The sequence below is a fragment of the Lipophrys pholis genome, assembly GCF_963383615.2.
Source record: "Lipophrys pholis genome assembly, chromosome: 13".
Taxonomy (NCBI): domain Eukaryota; kingdom Metazoa; phylum Chordata; class Actinopteri; order Blenniiformes; family Blenniidae; genus Lipophrys; species Lipophrys pholis.
In genome coordinates, this window is record NC_137632.1 from 2,300,171 (window position 1) to 2,317,071 (window position 16,901).

The 16,901-nt window shown below is 43.9% G+C and overlaps 1 protein-coding gene across 1 annotated transcript; it reads right to left on the reverse strand.

Moving 5' to 3' along the window:
• Nucleotides 1-58: 58 nt before the first annotated feature.
• Nucleotides 59-16,416, reverse strand: hpxa (hemopexin a). Its single transcript, XM_080479204.1, has 10 exons — nucleotides 16,265-16,416; nucleotides 8,010-8,032; nucleotides 7,855-7,932; nucleotides 7,524-7,681; nucleotides 5,988-6,141; nucleotides 5,688-5,900; nucleotides 4,334-4,429; nucleotides 4,023-4,150; nucleotides 3,783-3,930; nucleotides 59-591 (listed from the first exon to the last, which is right to left on the reverse strand). The coding sequence occupies exons 1-10, from the start codon at nucleotides 16,321-16,323 to the stop codon at nucleotides 362-364; spliced, it is 1,287 nt and encodes a 428-aa protein (XP_080335330.1). The 5' UTR covers nucleotides 16,324-16,416; the 3' UTR covers nucleotides 59-361.
• Between the last annotated feature and the right edge of the window lie 485 nt (nucleotides 16,417-16,901).

The following is a 16,901-nucleotide window of genomic DNA, read 5'->3' on the forward strand; positions in this document are numbered from 1 at the left end:
AGCATGTGACCTCTGGACTAAAATGAGTTTTGTTCCTTAAAAACAACCACAAAAAAATGCACTGTGATGCTTGTTGTCAATTTTCTTTATTCACACCAACACTGTACAAAATGAATCAGAGAAAAACGTGTAGTTGTTGGGAGCACTTTGCACCGAGGCCTGCAGCGGATCGTCTTAAGAGTCACTTCAAAAAGATTAGACTGCTGATGTGAGAGGAAACCGTGTGTGAAGTAGTGAAAGGTCCTGTGGTCTTCTGGTGGGCTGCTCCGGCCCGGTGACGTGTTGATGATGGTTTCTCCATGTTTCACTGTGTCGTGTGTGACTTCCTGCACAATCCACTCAATCCCGTCATCACGGCACCTCAGTGGTCACAGCCGAACATCTCCAGCGGCACCCGGTGCTGCTCGGGCATCGCCCGGCCGGCCACGAACAGCATGAGGCTCTGGAAGTGGTAGAAGTGGTTTCCCACGACCACCGTCACGCCTTTGGGGCCGCACATGGCGGCGTTCATCGTCTTAAAGACGGCGATGGGACGTTCGTTGGTGGCGGCGCGAGGATTGGCGCTCATGTCCACGTCATAGATGTTGCTACCTGAGTGAGTGGAGACAGAAACACGTAAAGATAAAGATTTAAGTGGTCGTGTTTAACGTTTGAATCAGCAAAGAGATCACATCATGTTTAATTACACTGAACGAAAACTGCAATTTATTCAAGACTGAAATGCAACAAACTCCATTCATTTGTTGACGTACACTTATACTTTTGTTAACTTCCTTCCTTAATTTCAATGTTCACTCTTTAGTTTTGCTACTACAAATTTCTTTTTGTTTTTTGAAGACAGCTCACGACTGGGATGATGGTAAAGCTTCCTCTCACCAGCATCACATTACAGCCAAAGTCAAACATTCTCAAAACCACTTAGAAAACATAAAATCTTCTGTGTGCCACCCAAATCTCAAATCTAAAATCTGATTGAAATACAACATGCAAGTAAACAGAGCAGTGCTGATAGTAAAACCTTTACTATGAGAGTGAAATTTGAGAATATTGATCACAGACATGAAGAAACAAAATGGTAAAATTACACGGTCGCTCCATGTTTCTCCCCATAAAGTGATGAAGACCCTGATTCAACTTTGCTCCCGATGGTCCAGTGTTATAATGAAGTTGGTTTCACATTCACAGGGAGACTCGCCTTCCAGTGAAAAAATTAATTTCAGGACAAAACTCCGTCTATATTAGTCAGATATGAATGACACAGCATTTAATCACACGAGATGATCAGTTTTGGTGATTTTTTTTAATCAAGATATTTATCCGTATATATTATTGTCGCAATACTAAATTCAATCATGAAAATGACTTTTTTTTTGTTAATTGAGGGTAAATGACCTTGCACAACCTGCCTGCAATACTGAATCAAACCTGCAGGGGGCTGTAAGAAACTGGAAGATCACTGTTATATTTAACCAGTACGGTGGCCCTGAAGTGCAAACGACAACAACAAATCATTAAACACAAAAGCAAATTGAAAAACACAACAACAAATTAAAAAGCTCACAGAGCAGCTATGAAAAAGTTTAAGAGTACTGAGGTGTACCAGTATCTACAGAGGAAGTTCAAGAGTACTGAGAAGTACCAGTGGAGGAACTTTAAGAGTACTGAGGTGTACCAGTATCTACATAGAGAAACCTTAAGAGTACTGAAGTGTACCCGTATCTACAGAAGAACTTCAAGATTACTGAGGTGTACCAGTATCTTCCTAGAGGAACATCAAGATTACTGAGGTGTACCAGTATCTTCCTAGAGGAACATCAAGAGTACTGTGGTGTACCAGTATCTACATAGAGAAACCTCAAGAGTACTGAGGTGTACCCGTATCTACAGAAGAACTTCAAGAGTACTGAGGTGCACCAGTACCTACAGAGGAACTTCAGGAGTACTGAGGAGTACCAGTATCTACAGAGGAACGTCAAGAGTACTGAAGTGTACCCGTATCTACAGAGGAACTTCAAGAGTACTGAGGAGTACCAGTATCTACAGAGGAACATCAAGAGTACTGAGGTGTACCAGTATCTACAGAGGAACTTCAGGAGTACTGAGGTGTACCAGTATCTACAGAGGAACTTCAAGAGTACTGAGGAGTACCAGTATCTACAGAGGAACATCAAGAGTACTGAGCTGTACCAGTATCTACAGAGGAACTTCAGGAGTACTGAGGTGTACCAGTATCTACAGTATCCTCCTGTTCTTGAGACGAGCATCTGTATCTTGTTAAAAGACGCCATATTGTGTCGCGCCGACGTTTCAATAAACAAGTTAACAAATCAACCAGTGAGCACAAAGCGGCGTATGTAAACAACAACAGGAGGGTTTACGCCGATGGAATAATTAAATATTGCGGCCAAGTCGAGAGTGACGATCGTCACTACCAATCAGCAGACAGCTGCGTTGTAGCTCCTCCTACAGACCCGTTCCTCGGTGCTCGGTACCTCAAGGAGGGGGAGCGGAAAATCATAGCCGGTGGTCGCAGGTTCTTTCCGTACATCCACAACTTTTCATTAGGACTGTGCGAAAACCCGCCCCGCGACCAGTACCTACCTAGAGGAACTTTCAGAGTACTGAGGTGTACCAGTATCTATATAGTAGAAAGGTGAGCTGTGTGCCGTCATCCAGAGACAGAGAATTCACCCCTTGAAGGCAGACAAGAGTCCCAGCAGGTCAGCTAGCGCGAGTCACCATGCTAGCCACCATGCTAACCACCATGCTAGCCACTATCCTAGCCACCATGCCAACCACCATGTTAGCCACCATGCTAACCACCATGCTAGCCACCATGCTAGCTTCTCAGAGTGGGTGAAGCAGATCAACCAGCTTTTTCTGCAGCTTCAATAAAGTGGAAGATTCAAATCTCATTATATGAAATAAGCCCAGATGAAATCCTTTCAAAATTGATCTTCTTGATTCCAGCCATGAGCTTCACACAGCGACACGCGTGCACATAGCAAGCCGCGGACAGACATAGTTAGCCACACAGCGAGCAAGTACTCGACACGGTGCACCGATCAAAGCGGCTACAGGCGGAACAACCTTTGGCCCAAAAGCCGAACTGCGTTGTTGTCCGATCAGCGATATCTGTAGGGGTGTCAAACTCATTGTACTTCAGGGGCCACATACAGTTTACTTTGATCTTAGGGACCAGCAAATAACCACATTATCCTATATTAACAACTAGAACTCCAAATGTGTGTCTTTGTTTTAGTCCTCCAAAGTGTTAATATATCATTAAGTAGTTAAACTATCCTGCTACATCACATGACAAACCAGGAATTTGAATTAAATACTGCCATTTCATCAATATTCTTCCTTAGTCCACCATGTGATCACAGTGGAGTCTTATTACAGTGTCTTCAAAAACATTTGGCCACATGGAGCTGGACCTCAAAAACAGAAAAAAAATAGTTTATATTACGATCAGAATAACTATCAAATTCTATCTTTGATTGTCGACACATTTCTACTTGTGTGTCGCAATCCTGATTACCTGAACTGACTCGTCACATCATACAGACCACAATGCGTCCCTGGTGGTCATATAATTAAAGTGCAGTCATGTCATAATTTCATCTTGACGGCCAGATTGGACTCTGGTGGGCTGGTTGTGACCCACAGTCCGTACACTTGACACCCTTGTATTATAAGTTCATTGAACCCTAAACCATATATCGTATCGTATTTTAAGTTAAAGTGGAATTTAAAGTCATTTCTTGGATTGCTGTTACCTTTGATGACGTGAACATGCTGATGATCGTCGCAGCTGAATGCGGCGTCGATGTGGCCGTCGATGCCCAGCACCTCCTTCAGAGGTTTGGGGTAGCCATCCAGGTGCGTGTGGGTCTCACCAACTTTGTACGCGAAGACATGATCGTCCTAAAGGTGAGAGGAGACGAAAACAATTAAAGTTCATTCAAGCTTTCAGAAAAGGTGACGACAGGATGGATTAGAAGTGGGCTTCATTTTACCTTGACCATGTAGAGATGGTCCTGGAAGGAGAAGACGGCATCCACCTCACTGTGTACCTCCTTGAAGGCGCTCTCGATGGTCTGCGCCTTCAGGGTGTCGTTCAGGTCTTTGTGGAGGAAGTAGTGGCCTGAAAGGGATGGGAGGATTTTAAGGTGGTGATAAAGAAAGAAACTATCATGAACTTCACATATAAATTCACATGGTCTGCATATAAACAGACCTCATGCACCAGCGGGGCGCTTACTTTCTTCTGTTCAAACATTGGCCCCCAAAACTTCCTGGAATTCTAACTGCACAGATAATTGCTGACCTCTGAAGGCGTACATGTTTCCCTCATTATCCGTGGTGACGGCGTCCAGGTGAACACGGCTGCAGCGCTCCCGCTCCACGTGGTCGCTGTCATTACCTGAATAGAAAGCAGCGTGGAGGTCAGGATCTGAGGTAACGCTCAGTTGGGAGTATGTTCACTGTCACCAGGAGACGGCGGTGGGCAGGAGATAATTAGAAAATTAATACCACTTTGTAATTTGAGTCACAGTTAAGATTAGTGAGCATTGATTTGTCTTACAGGAGAGTCTCTCTCTCTCTTGGTGGATCAAGAGAAAATTGTTGACGCTTCTGCTCCATTATGTGGCTCTTGTAGGATGAATTCACTTCTTAAAGGACGATAATGTGACCTCTTATCAATCAACATGTGTTTTTTTCATCACAGAAGAACAAATGTTAAATTTGTAAAGACGGTATTGCTGATGCAAGTCACCTCCTCCACGTCCCGGGGAGTCCTAAACACCCCACGAGCATCACGTCATGAACATCCTTTCCTTTCCTTTCAGTGTCGCATCAGTAAGTGCAATCTCAACTTCAGCTTCTCTCAGTTGTGTATAGAAATTGAAATGGGCAGTCTGTACTGACGGTTAGCTTCAGTATCAGCCTGCACTGTGTCAGGTCTCTGTGTCTGTCCTCGTGTGTCTCACCTCGTGTTTCCAATTAACCAACGGCCTTATCCGTCTGTGTGATGCATCGCTGTGTTCCACGTGTCCGTCCCTTCCTTGTGTCTCTAGAGCCCTCTCCCTCTGTTGTCCTTGTCGGATTGTCTTGTCTACATGTCTTCACGTCTCTCCTCTCATCGCCCTCATGTCCCCTGCGTCTCCTTGTGTTCCCTGGTCTTCAGTAAACTCTGGTTTTTATGGAACTCTGTGAGTCTGCACTTGGGTCCATCCACACACCACCTGCAATCCCTGACACACTGTTGTCCTGACAGTTACTATTTGGCTGGACTCCTGTTTATAGGAGGAATTAACTCTGTGGCTGTAATAAACAGTGACTTTAGTCTCAAACTACAGTCATTGTGATGCATTAGCAGCCTTAAAGAAACATTAGAATAGCTTACTGCAATACAACTGGCTGTTTCTTCTCATGGCTGTCCATTCTGAGTCTCTGCTTGCATCAAGTTTATAGTTCATCTTCCTCCAATGAACTCGCATGACGTTTCTATATGAATGAGATTATGCTCAATAGCCTCAAAAGCATTGCAAAGAAGCCTTCACAGATGTAAGGATTTTGATGATCCTTTTAACAGAATGAATATCCAGACAAAAAATCCAAAATTGAGCATTTGTAAAATCAAGACAAAAATCTTTAATGAGATTGTAAAGCTGACTCACTGAACTTGGAGCATCTCATGAAGTAGTCGCGTGCCTCTTTGGGGTATTTGCCGTGCACCTCGCCGGTCTTGGGGTCAAACTTGGAGAACATGTGTCCGTGGAGGCAGTAGTAGTGCTCCATGAAGCGGAAGGCGGACGTGCAGTTCGGCATGGACTTGAACTCCTTCATGTCTATGGCCTTGGTTCTCACGTTGAAGTGGTAGATGTCATCTCCTGCGAAAGAAACCCAGAAAAACAGAACGCTAGGAATCTTGAAATCACGCCATAAAATCCATTGACAGTGTTTGGAGGTGGTCATACCCTTGAAGAAGATGACAGAGTCTTCATCGCACTCGGGTTTGGGACACTCCACAGCTGCATCCAGGTGATCGGGGATTCCAGGGAAGACTTCAGAGATGTTTTTGGGGTAACCTTCTTCAAGCTTGTGTTGGTAATAGCTGAAAACTTTGTTGTCCTGCAGCAAATAAGCATAAGATGTGACCCACAGTGACTGTACCACACAGGTCAAGTCTCCAAAACATTAGGAAAGGAAAAATTTAAGCTAATATCTTCTTGCAAATAGCCTCATTCAAGAACTTGTCTCATTTCACAACATTAATCCTCATTGTTTTCAACACTTGAGGCTTAAAATCACATGGAAACTACAAATGAGACATTTGTTTATTGATCTCTCTCCAGTAGGAATGCCACCCTCAACAGGTCAGTGCAGTGAAGTGTGGAGCAGTGGTGCCGCCAGCCGGAATCCTGTACAAACTGTGCGTACAATTTTTTTGAAGGTGTGAAAAAATTTAACGTTTTAAAGAGGTGTTTGTTTTTGTCTCTGCCTGGTGTGCCGTCACCAGAATGTTTTGCTGGACTGCTGTCATCTGTGTTTTTGTACACGCCCCAACCTTGGATTAAGACCAGGGTGTAAAACATAAAGCCCGGGAGCCAAAACCAGCTCCAATCCAGCCAAACCACCAAGCAAATCATAAGAGTTTCATGGAAACATTGATTTATTTTAAACAAATTTCTCAAGAGGAGCAGACACAACACAACACTGTGACCCAAGCTGAGATATCGGTGATATGTATGAAAACCCGTTGTTATCGAACTAGCCTCAAAGCCAAAGTTTTATGGGGGAGATTTTATTGTATTTTTACACCGGAACGTTTCATTAAAATTTAAATGTTTGACTGTAATTGTGTGGTTTTGTGAACATATCGACATTTTCATCGTGTATACATACTATAACAAAGAAAATCTATGACACCATTTTCCTTTTCCAGCCCACTCAAGAGATTATCCACAGAAGAGCCCTGGCTGCATCAGCTCTTCAGTCTCTCTGGAAACCACTCTGATGGCACCAGACCATCTCACGCAAGACGAAGCTCCGGATTTAGAACTCTGCAGTACTCTCCATCCTGCTTTATGGCTCGGAGACTTGGCCCTTAAACAGGGTTCTGGCGGCTAAAATCCATGGCTTTGATAGCAGGGCTCTCAGAACCATGGAGAACATCAGGTGGCCCCAGCGGGCTTCCAACAAAGTGCTTGGAGCCCGCACGTGCCAGCCCAGAGCATCCCTCCTGGCTGCACAATGTCGCACCTGATGACTCGAAGTCATTACCGGCGACCTCCAACAACATGGAGTTGATGTGGAGAATGCAGAGCAGCTGGCACAAGCCCCCCCCCCCCCCCCCCCCCCCCGTCCCCACTGCCAAAAAATGTTAAGCTTTTCTTTTAAGCGTCAAACACATATACCACCAGGAATAAATAAAATAACAAATCCTTCTCCACTTTGCATGTTTGGATCATCCTGAATGTTTACCCGGGCAGCTTAGCTAAACGTGCTCGTACCAAGAAGAAGATGATGTTGTTGTGCTCGCTGGGATGGTCTTCATAGTGCAGGCGGAAAGCAGCATCCACATGGCCCAGGTGATGATGCTCGTCCAGCTCAGTGAAGGTCTCGTTGGCCTTCTCTGCCAGGCCGTGGAAGCCCTTGAACAGGTATCCATCTGAGTGGAACAGGGCATCAAAGTCAAAGCAACGCAACACATTTTCTGCTTCAGTTTGTGGACTAAAACTGGATGAAGTGAAACAGCACACAGAATGATTTTACTAAAAGCTGCAGCTGGATTTGGCCAATTGTTCTTGATTTCATTGTATTCATAAATGAACTGTACGTTACCCTTGAAAAAGTAAGGGATTCCTTCCTCATTTACTGCAGCAGCATCCATCTCAAGGCTGAGGCAGCGGTCCGGGACGGCTGCAGAACAACATCATTACGTGAATTCAATAGTAAAGATTTAAATGGTCTGCTTTATTGTTTTTATATTTACTCACCTGATGAAGGATCAACTTCAATCCTGGTCAAAGAGAAGAGAAGATATTCAGCGATTGGCTGTAGAAAAAGCTCTTCACATAAATCAATGACTGAATGAATATGAAAAAGAAGTTTTTCTGTTTTACACAGGTAAATATATATGATTATTTAGTGTCAAACATCAAAAACACTAAAGTGAGACCCTGACAGTCTAATAAAGCAGTGCACGTTACAGAGGTTGAACCCTCCCACATTACTTTTGCTTTAATGATATTGATGTTATCAACAGATGAGATCCAGTAAAAAGCTCAACTTCTATCTGGCAAATCGGATGATTTAAGTTTGTCTGTTAGGAATTTATATTGAGAAACAACTGTTGTCTGTTACACTTTGCATTCCGTTAGTTTATTGTATAGTCCCTTCCAGTGGCACAATATCATGATGTTATATTTCAGCTCCATAAATGTGTGTTTTCTTTTATTCTAATTTATTTAACTCCTTCTCAGAAATCTATAGGGAAAAGTCAACAATCAAAAAACCTTTGATTTTAAACAAGTCATCACTAAATTTACTAATGGAAATTCAATTCAATTCAATTAGACTTTATTTATATAGCACCAAATACAACACAGTCATTTCTAGGAGCTTTTAACAGAGAAAAGAGAAAAACCCAACAAATCCACATGAGCAGCAGATTTATTGTGGAAAGAAAAACTCTTCTAACAGGAAGAACCTTTGTAGAACCCAGAGTCAGAGGTGGAGGCTTCCTGTTGACTGATTGGGGTGAGGGGATAGAGGAGAGGAAGGATAGAATAGACAGAGAGGTAGATTGGGGGGATAGAGGAGAGGAAGGATAGAATAGACAGAGAGATAGATTGGGGGGATAGAGGAGAGGAAGGATAGAATAGACAGAGAGATAGATTGGGGGGATAGAGGAGAGGAAGGATAGAATAGACAGAGAGGTAGATTGGGGGGATAGAGGAGAGGAAGGATAGAATAGACAGAGAGGTAGATTGGGGGGATAGAGGAGAGGAAGGATAGAATAGACAGAGAGGTAGATTGGGGGGATAGAGGAGAGGAAGGATAGAATAGACAGAGAGATAGATTGGGGGGATAGAGGAGAGGAAGGATAGAATAGACAGAGAGATAGATTGTGGGAGAGCTACAAACCTTGGAAACACCCCCTGGTTTGGGTAGGGGAGGCAGAGAGAGGTAGAGAGAGGTAGAGAGAGAGGTAGAGAGAGGTAGAGAGAGGTAGAGCGAGAGGTAGTGAGAGGTAGAGAGAGGTAGAGAGAGGTAGAGAGAGAGTGAAAGTGTCTTGAAGCAGTCCTCACTGTAGCTTCAGTAAATAGAAAAGTCTTGAGTAGAACCTTAACAGTAGAGCCTGTTTCAGCCTCCCTAACTGAAACTGGGATCTGATTCCACATCAGAGGAACCTGAAAGCTGAAAGCTCCGCCTCCATTCTACTTTTAGAAAAGCTAGGAACATCCAGTAAGCCAGCACTCTGAGAACCAAGTGTTCTTCTGGGGAGATCTGGGACTAGCAGTTCTTTAAGATCTGATGGAACCTGGTTGTTAAGAGCGTTCTAAGTTAGAAGGAGGATTTTAAATTCTCTTCTAGATTGAACAGGGAGCCAATGAAGCCAAGTTAGTTTTGGAGTGAGCTGATCTCTGGTGCTGGTTCTTGTCACGACTCTGGCTGCAGCATTTTGAATCAGTTATTGTTTCACCCTGATAATAGGGAGTTACAATAGTTACTCTGGAAGTAACTAATGATGGATTACTTTTTCAGCATCACTCTGAGTCAGCATGTTTCTAATGTTGGAAATATTACGGAGGTGAAAAAAGGCAGTCCTGCAGATTGGTTTAATGTGGGAGTTGAAGGAGAAATCCTGGTCTAAAAGAACTCCCAGGTTCCTCACAGTGGTACTGGAGGACGAAGTAATACCATCTTGTGGTACTAGATCTTTAAATCATTTCTCTCTCACATGTTTTGGGCCAAAAATAATAATTTCAGTTTTATCAGAGTTCAGGAGCAGGAAATTATGGCTCATCCAACCTTTATGTCTTCAAGACTAGCATTGAGTTTTGGTATTTTCTGATCAAATTTTCCTTCTACCCAGTGGCGGCTGGTCAATAGAAGGCGCCGGGGCGCCTCTCCCCCCTGGTGGAAGCAAGAAGAATGTTGGTTTTTTTTATTATAAAATATATGAATAAACTGTAATACAATCAAAAAAATTTATGCCAACAAACTAACAATGGGCCCTGAACTGTATTTGCTTCATTTTCTACAGATATTCTTCAATAAAAGAGAAGATTTCTCTTTCTCTCCTAGTGTGTGTGTATGTGTCACCAGCCGCTACTGCTTCTACCTCTAATACTTGAATACTTGAGTCCTGGTACGAAAGATATCTGTCAGTCCTGTGAGCAAACTTGGCATATGGGGCTTGAGTGACTCGAGTTATCCCTATCTTGGTGATGTAGTGGTAAATATGGAATTTCCTTGGAAAGTGGCTGGAGCCCCCACCACTATGTCTGTCCTAGCATTGATTTGTCCTGATCCAGAATGAATCTTTAACAGAGGCAAGTATACCAGTTGGAACGGTCATAGGTCAGTTGTGTATTGCTGATGTCGCGACCACGACCTCACAGCAGCCAGGGACTGAGTTTAATGAAAGCATGATTAACTTTAGGGACCTACCTGTCAGTGAAGAGTGGAAAGTGAGACTTCATCAGAAATTGTCAGAGAGAGCAGGTGTTTTTTCTGTATATGAATGGGAGGTTGGACTGCCCAGGGGTGTGGAACACACAATTCGTATGTCAGACCCCCGACCTTTTTGTGAGCATTCTAGACGCATTGCTCCGGCAGATATTGATGATGTATGACGTTGCATCCAAAAGTTGTTGGCAGCAGGGATCATTCCAGAGTCCAGAAGTCCATCTGCTTCACCAATAGTGATTGTTAGGAAAAAAAATGGAAACGTGAGGATGTGCATTGATTACCGCACACTTAACAGCCGTACAGTCCCCGATCAGTACTACACCATGCATTGACGCTCTGGACTGTCTATCGGGCAGTAAGTGGTTCTCTGTTTTAGATCTCAGAAGTGGCTATTACCAAATCACTATGAATGAAGAGGACAACGAAAAGACTGCTTTCATTTGCCCTCTAGGATTTTATGAGTTTGAGAGGATGCCACAAGGAACCACAGGTGCCCCCGCAACTTTCCAACGGTTGATAGAAAAGGCAGTGGGTGATATGAATTTGCTCCAAGTGCTCATCTACCTCAATGACCTGATTGTCTTTGGGAGGACAATAGAGGAACATGAGGAGAGACTGCTGAAAGTGCTTGACGGACTCAAAGACTTTGGGTTAAAGATTTCATTTGACAAATGCCAGTTCTGTCAATCAAAAGTGAAATATGTGGGTCACATCGTCTCGGCACAGGGTGTCGCAGCCGAGCCAGCAAAGATTGAAGCTGTCACCAAGTGGCCAGAGCCCACAAACCTGAAGACTTTGTGTTCCTCTTTAGGATTTTGTGGATATTATTGATGCTTCATCCACAATTACTCATCCATCGTTTACCCTTTGACTTATCTCACCAGAGGGTACGGCCCCACTCCCCATGGAAAAAAACTGAATCAAGAAAAATCGAACACTTACCTGGATGATAGAACTCCATTTGGAGATAGGTAGCACCAACTGTGCACAAAAGCTTTCGAAAAAATACAGCAATGCCTTACCAATGCCACGGTACTAACTTTTGCTCACCCCAGCAAAACATATGTGCTACATGTGGATGCCAGTCTAGTTGGCCTTGGCGCTGTTCTTTATCAGGAATACTCAGAAGGACCCAGACCAGTAGCATTCGCCAGTCGTGAACTGAGCAATTCAGAGAAGAACTATCCTATTCATCAGCTGGAATTCCTGGCTTTCAAGTGAGCTGTTGTCGACAAATTCCATGTCTACCTTTAAGGAGCCCGTTTCACGGTACGCACCAAGAACAATCCCTTGACATACGTCCTGACCACAGCAAAGCTTAATGCCACCGGGCATCGTTGGTTAGCAGGTTTGTCAGTGCAAAACTTTGACATTCTCTACCGACCTGGAAGGAAAAACGTTGACGCCGATTTGTTGTCAAGAAGAGATTCATGCAACAGAGAGACTGGATGGCAAAGCATCTCCCAGGCTGGAGTGAAATCCATATGTCAGCGAGTTCGGGTTCTTCATCCTGTTAACAACTTGGCTCGCTATACAGAACAGCTGGGAGCTCCTCCTGAATGCATTCCTGATGTGTATGCTTGTCCTACCCGTATACAGTTTAACACTGGGTCAAATGTCCAGGCAGGAGTTGATGGCATGTCAAAGCAAAGATTTGTTGATTGGACCAGAAATCTTCGCTGTATAAAGTGGCCAATGGCCAGATGATTTAAAGTCAAACCCTGAAATGCTGGCTACGAAAAGAGAGAAAGGAAAGTTGGTCATGACAAATGGACTTCTTCACCGTGTGAGTACTGGTCACAGTGGAGACAAAACTCATCAGCTGGTGCTACCCGCAGAAATCAGGAAAGATCTACTCAAATCCTTGCATGATGACTTAGGTCATTTAGGAGCAGAAAGGACTGCTGACTGCTCAGACATAGATTCTTATGGCTCAAGATGTCTACAGATGCTGAAAGATACATAAAAAATTGTGGAGTGTGCATCCTAAGAAAAACACCATACAAGAGAGCCGCTCCATTAGATTTGGTTTGCATTGAATTCCTCTCCATGTAACCTGATTCCAAACGAATCGTAAATGTGTTGGCCATCACTGACCATTTTACCAGATATGCACAAGCCTTTCTTACAAAAAACCAAAAAGCCCTTACAGTTGCTAAGGTCCTGGTGGAGAAGTATTTTGTGCATTATGGACTCCCTACTCAATATCCATTCTGACCAAGGGAGGGATTTTGAATTGCGATTCATCAAAGAGCTGCTGAGGACACTGGGCATAAGAAAATCTTGGACTCCCCCTCTCAGCTGAAAAGATTCAACCGAACATTACTATCCATGTTAGGTGCACTTAGCCAGGAGAAGAAACAGCAATGGAGCCAACATGTGGTACACCTTGTGCATGCCTACAACAGCACTAAATGTGATGTCACCGGCTACTCACCATATTTTCTGATGTTTGGAAGAGAAGCCAGACTCCCAGTGGATGTCTGTTATAGCACAAATGCTGATGGAAATGGAGAAAAGCACTCATCGTATGTTGCCAACCTGAGAGAAAGTCTGCAAAAGGCATACAAGATGGCTACAGAGACTTCCAACCAGACACACCTGCGCAACAAAACGGCATATGACAAGAGGCTTGGGTTCCAGAACCTAGAGCCTGGGGATGTTGTGCTGAAGAATCTGGGCGTGAAAGGGAAGCACAAAGTTCAGAATCGGTGGTGTAACGTTCCTTATGTCATCGGGGAGAAGATGCCGAACTTGCCAGTCTATAAGCTGAAGCCTCAGATGGGAAAAGGCAAGTTAAAAACATTGCACTGAGACAATATTCTGTCATTGGGAGACCTGGTGCGCCTCCCAGTGTTGTAGAACTTGGAAGAGAGACAAAACCGCGCCTCGACTTGAGTGAATGCAGGGTCGAGGGTTTAAGTCATCAACACAGTCTTCTGAGCTTGAGTATGTCTGGCCGCGGAGGACCTACAGAACCTATCTGGAGGAATTGATTCAAAGAAGGCGCAAAACTAATACCAAACAGGCATGAAGGGGCTGAAATCTGCCTTTCTCCAGATGACGATCTTCCTGGGAGAACTAATCTTGTTCTGGAAGATCATCATGCTACTGACGCTGATTCAAAAAGTCTGAACCAGAGAGTAGTTCAAGTGAAGATCTCAAACAGAAGCTAAGCAGTTCTGATTGAAAAGTGACTCAGACACAGACGAGGCTTCAAAGATCAATCAATGCAGTGGTGAGACTCACTTATGATGAACCAGGAAAATCTCGAGAAAAAACCCTTACAATCGTACACAGATGTGTTAACATTAGTATCAGGAAAATGTCAGATCTCGGCTCATCGAAACCGAACCCGTAATGTTAACTAAAATATATATTGTTCTTCAAGTCTGAAGACGACAACAGACATTTAGAAGGGGGAGGGTGTAGCGAGGTTGAAAATGGCTTAAAATGTTTTTTTCCAATGTATTTCATTTGAGTTAAAATGTTAATTTCAAGTCTGTGACTTTTAAGTTCATTTTATTTCATTGGAGCAATGCTTCATGTTATTCTGTTTTTGATTCATTCTGTGAACTTTCACCTGTGATGGGGAAAGGGGCGTCAGAGATCAGATAAAAGGAGTCTCATCATTCAATTACGGGAGTCAGCTGGAAACTCGAGGGCACTGGCGATCGGCACACCCAGCCCCTTACACAGAGAAGCAGGCTCGTTAAAGGCCCCTTCATGCTGCCCATGTCCGTGAGTGTCTGTGAGTGCGACACGATTGTGGCCATGCTCCACTCTGGGCTCACTTCCATAACGTTCCAAAACGTAACGATCCATAACGAGCCATAATGAGCCATAACGAGCCATAATGAGCCATAACGATCCATAACGAAACGTTCCATAACGTTCCATAACGTTCCATAACGTAACGATCCATAACGATCCATAACGTTCCATAACGTAACGATCCATAACGTTCCATAAAATAACGATCCATAACGTTCCATAACGAGCCATAACGTAACGTAACATTCCATAACGCTCCATAACGTTCCATGACATAACGTAACGATCCTGAAACTATCTCCACTTCTGCTGCCCGGCGTTCTCCACCTTTCCTCAAGTAGTTTATGTTTCACTTCAGGAGTTCTGAGCCTCTGGATCTTTATTTTATTTAAATTGTGATTGTTCAGACGGGAGACGGAGGATCTAGAACCCAGTAGCTCTGGAGCATGAGCAGTCAGCGAGCACAGATCGCACTGTCACTAAATTGGGTTCCACCGAAGAGGGGTCGGCGCGGACACTCGCGCACGGGAGCGGATGACGATTTTGACGTCACGACCACCTTTGCGTACTCGCCGACACTCACGGACATTGATAACATGAAGGGGCCTTTAGTATGTTTGCGGGCTCTGGTGGACAGATCTGTCGGTGAGACAATCTGTGAGAGGACTGTAAAGGGACAGCTTGATGCGCAACAGATAACTTCCACCTAAAGTTGTGATCTGTGGCTTTGACAGCTGGAGGATCACTCACTAGTTCAGTGATTAGTTCACCTCACCACTGGACAGCGGCTGCTTCAGGTGCAGCTACCGCAGCTGACCAGGTATCTCGCCCTGCTGTTTCCCACCTGGAGACAGCGAGAGGAAACAAGACAGCGCTCTGAGTGAGCAGAAAGCTCAGAGATCCTCTGGCAATGGGGGAGAATGAGGAGAATGAGGAGAATGAGGAGAATGAGGAGAATGAGGAGAATGAGGAGAACGCTTCGCTGATGCCTCCGTGTCGCCGATCAGCTGTTTTCGGGTGACTTCGATCAGCTGTTCCCAGACTGAGCCTGTCAGACTGGTCGGAGTGAACCTCCCAGCTCCGTGGGACCAGGTGCCACTTTGTTTAGTTTTCTTTTTCTCCTCATTGAGGAAACAACAGAATTTTCCACATTTTGCTGTGTGGAATCCCGGCCAACAACGCAGGCCTGCGCTTTGAGTTGTTTTGTTTAAAATGATTACAGACTAATTACCAGTGTGCACACTTTGACAGAAAATACCTTTTATTCAACCAGATCATATCAATTGTCTAAATTTAAGTTATTGTGAATTGTTTCAAGCATATTTTGTTTACGTACCTGTTTAATGTATTTTGAGTTTTATTAATGTGAGAAGGATTTTAGTTAACTGTTTTCAAGGAAGCATTCATTTCAAATAAGTAGTTTTGCTTTTAGTGTAAACAACATTATTTGAAGCCCAAGCACAGAAACACACAAAAGATAGTCAAGTAAGACTTTCAAAATAGTTATAGTTATGGGTCACAGAACTCAGAGCCCTTTCCTATAGAAAATAGGGATTGGTGGGTTACACTATGGTGCAGTTTTCAATGCAAACCTGCTTCACAAATCTTATTTGCACAAATGCTGATTTGAATGGATCACATGACACAAGCTTGAAGCCTTCATAATGGTGAAGCCAGAAGTTTTCTGCTACGCATGTACAAAACCTCATAAAATATGCATGAATTAAAGAAAAGTCCATTCCTGATATTGTCCTGTCAGGTGATGTTTTGGAGTACTTACTCGTCTGACCATGCCAAAGCGATGGCCAGGAACAAAGACAGGACGTGCAGCAGTTTCATGATGACGAGTCCACTGAGCCGACAGGAGAGGGCTGGATAGGATGAGCGAAAGGTGCCCCGGCTGCTGCTGCTGCATTCATTTATATCACGGTTCGGTCTGCGGGGGCTTTGCCACATTGGGCAACAGAGGAGGAGGAATGATGTGCACCAGAGACGCCCACTGTGTTTGATGTGACTCAGAGATGTGACACCCCGCCCCCCCTTCCCTTCCCAGGTTAGACTGGTTCCATGGAAAGTGTTTTGTGGGGTCGCAGCATTTCAGAGAATTCAGCAGGCCCCTCAGTTCACCATAATGGCCTAATCAATAGGTTATATGTAATGACCTTAAAATGAGTTAAATTCACGGATTCCTCCACATGTGATTGGCAGCAATATTTACTAATCATATACATTCAAAACAAAATCAATCTGCTCATATCACCTGAGGAAAGACTGTATGTTGACTGTAGACTGTAATTGAATTGAATTGAATTGTAATTTATTTATATAGCACCACATACAACACAGTCATTTCTAGGTGCTTTTAACAGAGAAAACCCAACAAATCCACATGAGCAACAGTGGAAAGGAAAAACTCC